Below are 6798 nucleotides of genomic sequence, written 5' to 3'. Positions count from 1 at the left end.
TTACATATTATCTACCTCACTTGCTTTGGCAATGTTAACACGTGTTTTCCATGCCAATAAAGCCCTTGAATTGAATTGAGAGTGAGAGGGGGGGGGCGGTTGGTGTGTGAGAGAGGGAGAGAGAGAGGCGGGTGAAGAGAGAGAGAAGGGTGAAGAGAGAGAGAGCGGGGGTGAAGAAAGAGAGGAAGGGAGAGAGAGGTGGAGAGAGAGGGGTGAAAAGAGAGAGAGAGCGAGAGAGAGGGGGTGTGAAGAGAGAGAGAGTAAGGGTGAAGAGAGAGAGGGAGAGAGAGAGAGAGGGGGTGGAGAGAGAGGGGTGGAGAGAGAGAGAGCAGGGGGTGAAGAAAGAGAGAAAGGGAGAGAGTGGTGGAGAGAGAGGGGTGAAGAGAGAGAGAGGGGGTGTGAAGAGAGAGAGAGTAAGGGTGAAGAGAGAGAGGGAGAGTGAGAGAGAGGGGGTGGAGAGAGAGGGGTGGAGAGAGAGAGGGAGAGGGGGAAGAGAGAGAGAGGGAGAGGGGGGGAAGAGAGAGAGAGAGAGTTAAAGACAGATAAGGAGATAAAGTGTGACAAAGTCGTCTGTCAATGTGTTCCCTCCAATCTGCTACTATGTTGTGTTAAAATGTTATTCTTCATCATTTAGGCATAAGGCATGTTTTTAGCATGTTGCAGGTTGATTCTGTGTAGTATCTAGTATGTTCTCTTTGATCACATGACTTTGCAGGCCTCTCCGTTGACTGACATTGGAGTGGACGACTTGGTCTGCTTGCCTCCAAGCATCCCCATGTTGAAGTTGAGTCCTTGGAAGGCGCTCAGCAGGCTGTAGCCATCGTCCTTGGCCGGGGTCTCAGGACCAATCAGTTTAGCCAGTTGACGGGGGAGTGCCACTTTCCCTTGCGCCGCACTCAGGTGGCTGGTGTCCTTGGAACTCTGGGGGGTTGGGAAGTGAGTTGGGAAGAGAGTTGGGAAGAGAGGGGTAGGGTGACAAGGAAAAAATACAGTTTAAATATAGCACTGCTTTAAGGGTTATGGGTATGGGGCTAGGAGCTAGGGGCTAGGAGATAGGAGATAGGGTCTAGGGGCTAGGAGCTAGGGTCTATGGGCTAGGGGCTAGGAGCTAGGGTCTATGGGCTAGGGGCTAGGGGTAGGAGATAGGGGCTAGGAGATAGGAGATAGGGTCTAGGGGCTAGGGGCTAGGGGCTAGGAGATAGGGGCTAAGGGCTAGGAGATAGGAGATAGGGGCTAGGAGATAGGGGCTAAGGGCTAGGAGATAGGAGATAGGGTCTAGGAGATAGGGTATAGGAGATAGGGTATAGGAGATAGGGGCTAGGAGATAGGGGCTAGGAGATAGGGGCTAGGAGATAGGGGCTAGGGTCTAGGAGATAGGGTCTAGGAGATAGGGGCTAGGATATAGGGGCTAGGAGATAGGGGCTAGGAGATAGGGGCTAGGAGATAGGGGTATAATTTGTTCTGCTAATGCAACACACTAACCTTGGAGAGCTGGTACTTCTTCCTGAAGTGATCCCTCATGGCGGCTCTCTCTGCATGCTTCTGAGCATTCAGGGTTTCCCTCAGCTTCCTGGAATCAACACAACTACATGTAACACATAGACAGACACACACACAAACATAAATACATCCCTGCCCTAAAACCCATCACCGCCAACCCCCAACCTGTCTGTTACCAAGCTGGTTTTCATCCATAATCTCCTCATGGTGTTGTTTCTAATCTCCACAGTGACCACAGTGGTCATGTTGTAGTTATGTTTTCGGTCACTCACCTCTCCTTCTCCAGGTCAGCTTGGTAGGAGCGTGTGACGGAGGTCTGTCCCGTCCGTGGAGGGCTGCTCTTTACTCCTCCTGTCCCCCTCTTGGCCCTGCGCCTGGCCCACACCTCTCTCTCCTTCACTCCTGTCACACAGCTGGACAGCTTCTTTATGGGCACCGCCAGAGACTGCTTCACCATAGTATCCATGTCTCAGGGTGTGTGTGTGTGTGTGTGTGTGTGTGTGTGTGTGTGTGTGTGTGTGTATGTGAGAGAGAGAAAGAGAAAGAGAGAAAGAGAGGGTACGTCCAGAACTCTCTGTAGTGTAACCTATCTGTGTTACTTCACACTCAGAAGCATCAAAGAGTGTTATTTTTCATTCATGTTCTGTAGGACATATGTTTGTGTCTGTGCGCATCTCCCACATCTTCCTCCTTGAGGTTAGCTGTCTTGGACACACTCACTACAGTACAGACAGCCAGTGTATTCATAGACAATGACTCAGGGGCTCAGTACCTGCAAGGACAAGGACACAGACAGGCAGTTAGAGATTACACCCAGACAGCATGTGCAGCGTTTCAGATAGACACACACAACAAGCCCAGTCCAGTACTTCCTTACCCAGACATCCACAGTAGGCCTGAGCCTCAAACACCCATAAAGTCCTTAGAGCTTCAGCCAGAGGCCATATACTGTAGCTAACCGTGTCCCATAGTCCAGTTCCACAAAGCCTTGAGGTCAACTGAAGGCAATGAGAAGAGCAACCCCACAGACAAAGTTCTTCCTGCTCTCCTCCACCCCTTGTGCTGTGTGTTCTATTGCCCTCTCAGGTGAAAATAACAGCTTTCCTCCCCGAGGATCTACTACTCAAACCATTCCCCCTCATCCTCTATACCCCTCCCTCTTTACTATTACCCCCCTTGAGATGACCTCCTTATGGACTTAACGAGGGGAATCTCATTAGCAGAAACAGGGACTGCACACTGTGTATGAAGTAGACTTAGAGACACATTAGCTGATGTCATGTTGGGTTAGACACTCTCCTGACTGACTGTGTGCTTGTGTGACAAACAGAAAGGATGGCAGGGTATTATTACCTTTAAAAAGTTCCAACATGTTACCATCCCTCACGCTTTCTAAGTAGATGATGCCTTAAGCACAGGTCTGGGATCTGTTTATGCAATCCCAATACCCAATCTCCAACCATTAGAAGGAAGAAAGACAAAGTGATCTTCGATCAGGTTTAACCAGCTGTGATCAGGATGACGGTGGAGGTTTAAGACAGGCCAGATGGATGGAAGGGCTCTGAGTTCAGTAGATAATGGGAGATGGATGGACAGGAATATAGAGGCAGACAGAGAGAGATAGACGGCGTGAGGGAAAGTCAGTCTGTCAGTATGAGACAGCAGTCTGTTCAGAGCAGAAGACAGTAGTTACTACATACTGATCTGAAGACCATCCAGCAAAAGGGGCAGGAATGAGGAAAAAGGACAATGTCTTCTCATACTCTAGATTCTGTTCTAGTCTCAAACAGCACCACTTCAACCATTATGGATCTTCAACAGGCTTGGAAACATAACAGTGTGCACTCTGCAGCGTTTCCCCAATTGTTTGCTTATGTAAACCACCTGAGACTGACAGGGCAAGTCATTCCAGGTACTCAGACACAGCAGATAGAGAGAACAGGTGATGGAAAGGGAGGGAGGGAGGGATGGAGGGAGGGATGGAGGGATGGGAGGGATGGAGGTACCGATGGAGGGGAGGAGGGATGGAGGGATGGATGAAGGGATGGAGGTATGGGAGAGATGAAGGGATGGATGGAGGGATGGGTGGATGGATGAAGGGATGGAGGGATGGTATGGGAGGGATGGAGGTATGGATGGAGGGATAGAGGGATGGAGGTATGGGAGGGATGGGAGGGATGGAGGTACAGATGGAGGTATGGGAGGGATGGGTGGAGGGATGGGAGGGATGGAGGTATGGGAGGGATGGATGGAGGTATGGGAGGGATGGATGGAGGGATGGGAGGGATGGATGGAGGGATGGGAGGGATGGATGTATGGGAGGAATGGATGGGGTATGGATGGAGGGATGGGAGGGATGGAGGTACAGATGGAGGGGAGGAGGGATGGAGGGATGGATGAAGGGATGGAGGTATGGGAGGGATGGAGGTACAGATGGAGGGGAGGAGGGATGGAGGGATGGATGAAGGGATGGAGGTATGGGAGGGATGGAGGGATGAAGGGATGGATGGAGGGATGGGTGGATGGATGAAGGGATGGAGGGATGGTATGGGAGGGATGGAGGTATGGATAGAGGGATGGAGGTATGGGAGGGATGGAGGCACGGATGGAGGTATGGGAGGGATGGGTGGAGGGATGGGAGGGATGGAGGTATGGGAGGGATGGGAGGGATGGAGGTATGGGAGGGATGGATGGGGTATGGATGGAGGGATGGGAGGGATGGAGGTATGGGAGGGATGGATGGAGGGATGGGAGAGATGGAGGTATGGGAGGGATGGATGGGGTATGGATGGAGGGATGGGAGGGATGGAGGTATGGGAGGGATGGATGGAGGGATGGGAGAGATGGAGGTATGGGAGGGATGGATGGAGGTATGGGAGGGAGGGATGGACGGAGGGATGGTGAGGGAGTAGAGAGCATTGAAAGAAGCGATATGACCCCTGTTTATCTCAGGTCTGTTGTGAGACGGACAGAAAGAGCAGTTGTCAGGACACAGACAGTCTGTTTTACTAGCCGTGTGTGGCTAGTGCCAGGAATACACGTGTGTGTGTGTGTAGGTGTGTGTGTGTGTGTAGGTGTGTGTGTGTGTGTGTGTAGGTGTGTGTGTGTGTGTGTAGGTGTGTGTGTGTGTGTGTGTAGGTGTGTGTGTGTGTCTGTAGCGTTATACAAACTAAAAACACAAAGAAAGGAGACATAAAGCTGTGACAGAACCCTGAGAAGGACATCAGGTGACCAGCTGTTCCCTTTGGCTTGGTGTCCATTCATCTTCTCCTGCTGCATCAGGAATTGTGAATTATTATGTGGGTTATAATTTATGGACAATTTTGTAGGGATTAATACATTGGTCATTAGGGCAAATCAAATCTGACATATTTAAGTGGGAATTATAAACTTTAGAAGCCTTTTTAAACCTTGAACACACTACAAGTTTGCATTTCCTGCTGCGCAGGAAGTGCTCTGCAACAACATAGTGATGAAATTAAGATAGTAGATCTGTACAGTTCAAGCTCAGCCAGGACATATTTGACAGGACATGGGGAATGGAGGGAGAGAGTGTGTGTGTGGGGCCCTCAAGGTTCGCCAAGTCAATCCAACCTCCCCTTCTCCCCTCCCCCTCTTCACCTCCAACCCCCTGGGCCTTGGTTTGTGACAGATGAGGACACCATTAATTCCTTAACGAGATGGAGGAGAGCCCCCACAGCCTCTCTGTCACAGATCCTTATGCACAGATTTAGGACCAGCTCTTCTATAATTATAACCGCTAGGGGGAGAAATTTGAAACTGACGACATCCTACTGCCAGAGAGGGTGAGATAAGTCAACGGGCAACATTAACACCTTTCAATGTACCACACAGATGCTGGGTAGGGACACTACAGTGTCTTTAGAGGGACATAATACTTAGAAACTACTGTGAGGAGAATAGTAGTTACATGGGATCTTTCATGATAAAGATAGATGTTATACAAACTGTGTAATGTGTTTGTAAAAAAATCAAATAAAATCTGAATTTATTTAAAGTGCATTTAACAAAGTCACAACACTTTACAAAACAACATAATAATAAGACAAGAGACAACAGAGAAATCAAGAAGAGAGAAACAGAGACAGCAGACAGAAAATGACAAAAAACATCAAGCAAACATAAGGAGGGTGGGGGGCTGGGGGAGGGGGTAAGACAGAGTACAGGGACACATGGGACAGCAAGACATTAAGGAGTCCAGTGAGTCCAGGAGGAAGGTGGACGGTTAGCAGGGTGTAAAGTGTGTATGTCAGTGGAGGCTGCTGAGGGGAGGACGGCTCATAATAATGGCTGGAACAGACAAATGGAAACCAGGTGTTTAATGTATTTGATACCATTCCCAGTATTCCGCTCCAGACATTCCCACGAGCCTGTCCTCCCCAGTTAAGGTACCACCAACCTCCTGTGGTGTATGTGTGTTGGAGCTTCCAGAGTCACTGATGTCTGAGCTTCTTAAGGGATTCCACTGTGGATCAGTGTCCAGCATGTGAAGGGCGGCCAACATGACCAAAGCACGCACGCACACAAACAAACAAACACACAAACACACACACTGTTTCTCCCTCTTTCTCTCTTATACACACGCACAGGTCAGGGATGTACTGAGGTCATTCCTTTCAGACCAGTACAATAACAGGGCTGTCTAATGTTAGTGTGTGTGAATTACCATGACTCAGTCTTGGACTGCTCTCACTGACAAGACACACAGAGACATAGGAAACACACATGTGCTTCCCCTGTGAGCTTCACACACTCAAACACATGAGAATAAAATGTTCAACTAATAGTCGGTCACACACACATGCTGACTCACACACACTTCCTCTGTCAGTGTCTCTCTCTACACTCAGATATAGACGGTTGAGGTCTCACTACATTAATCATACGTTGACTTTCAGACTGAGCTTACGTTCAGCACTGCCTTAAAGCCACCTCTCAGCACTGCCTTAAAGCCACCTCTCAGCACTGCCTTAAAGCCACCTCTCAGCACTGCCTTAAAGCCACCTCTCAGCACTGCCTTAAAGCCACCTCTCAGCACTGCCTTAAAGCCACCTCTCAGCACTGCCTTAAAGCCACCTCTCAGCACTGCCTTAAAGCCACCTCTCAGCACTGCCTTAAAGCCACCTCTCAGCACTGCCAAGGCTGAAGAAAGAAAACTCATCAAGACTCTCTCTCTCTCTCTCTCTCTCTGTCTCTGTGTGTGTGTATATAGCCTTATGGCCATGCTCCCTACTAAGCTTGCAATAAATCTAATTCTGAAGCCAGGGTCCAAATGGA

General features: G+C 49.4%; 1 protein-coding gene across 1 annotated transcript; it reads right to left on the bottom strand.

The window, feature by feature from the left end:
• Positions 1-469: 469 nt before the first annotated feature.
• LOC121840637 (complexin-3-like) lies at positions 470-2606 on the bottom strand. Its single transcript, XM_042305080.1, has 4 exons — positions 2378-2606; positions 1773-2272; positions 1483-1570; positions 470-921 (listed from the first exon to the last, which is right to left on the bottom strand). The coding sequence occupies exons 2-4, from the start codon at positions 1964-1966 to the stop codon at positions 700-702; spliced, it is 504 nt and encodes a 167-aa protein (XP_042161014.1). The 5' UTR covers positions 1967-2272; positions 2378-2606; the 3' UTR covers positions 470-699.
• Between the last annotated feature and the right edge of the window lie 4192 nt (positions 2607-6798).

Source organism: Oncorhynchus tshawytscha, linkage group LG23, assembly GCF_018296145.1.
Source record: "Oncorhynchus tshawytscha isolate Ot180627B linkage group LG23, Otsh_v2.0, whole genome shotgun sequence".
NCBI lineage: Eukaryota > Metazoa > Chordata > Actinopteri > Salmoniformes > Salmonidae > Oncorhynchus > Oncorhynchus tshawytscha.
The sequence above is the reverse complement of the archived record's forward strand: the minus strand, read 5'-3'. Positions and strand labels throughout refer to the sequence as shown.

Excerpts from the sequence above, each read along its gene's own strand:
- LOC121840637 (XM_042305080.1), bottom strand. The coding sequence starts at position 1,966 with ATGGATACTATGGTGAAGCAGTCTCTGGCGGTGCCCATAAAGAAGCTG. Across the intron at positions 1,571-1,772 it reads GCTGACCTGGAGAAGGAGAG|GAAGCTGAGGGAAACCCTGA; the intron begins GTGAGTGACCGA and ends TGTTGATTCCAG. Across the intron at positions 922-1,482 it reads AGAAGTACCAGCTCTCCAAG|AGTTCCAAGGACACCAGCCA; the intron begins GTTAGTGTGTTG and ends CCAACCCCCCAG.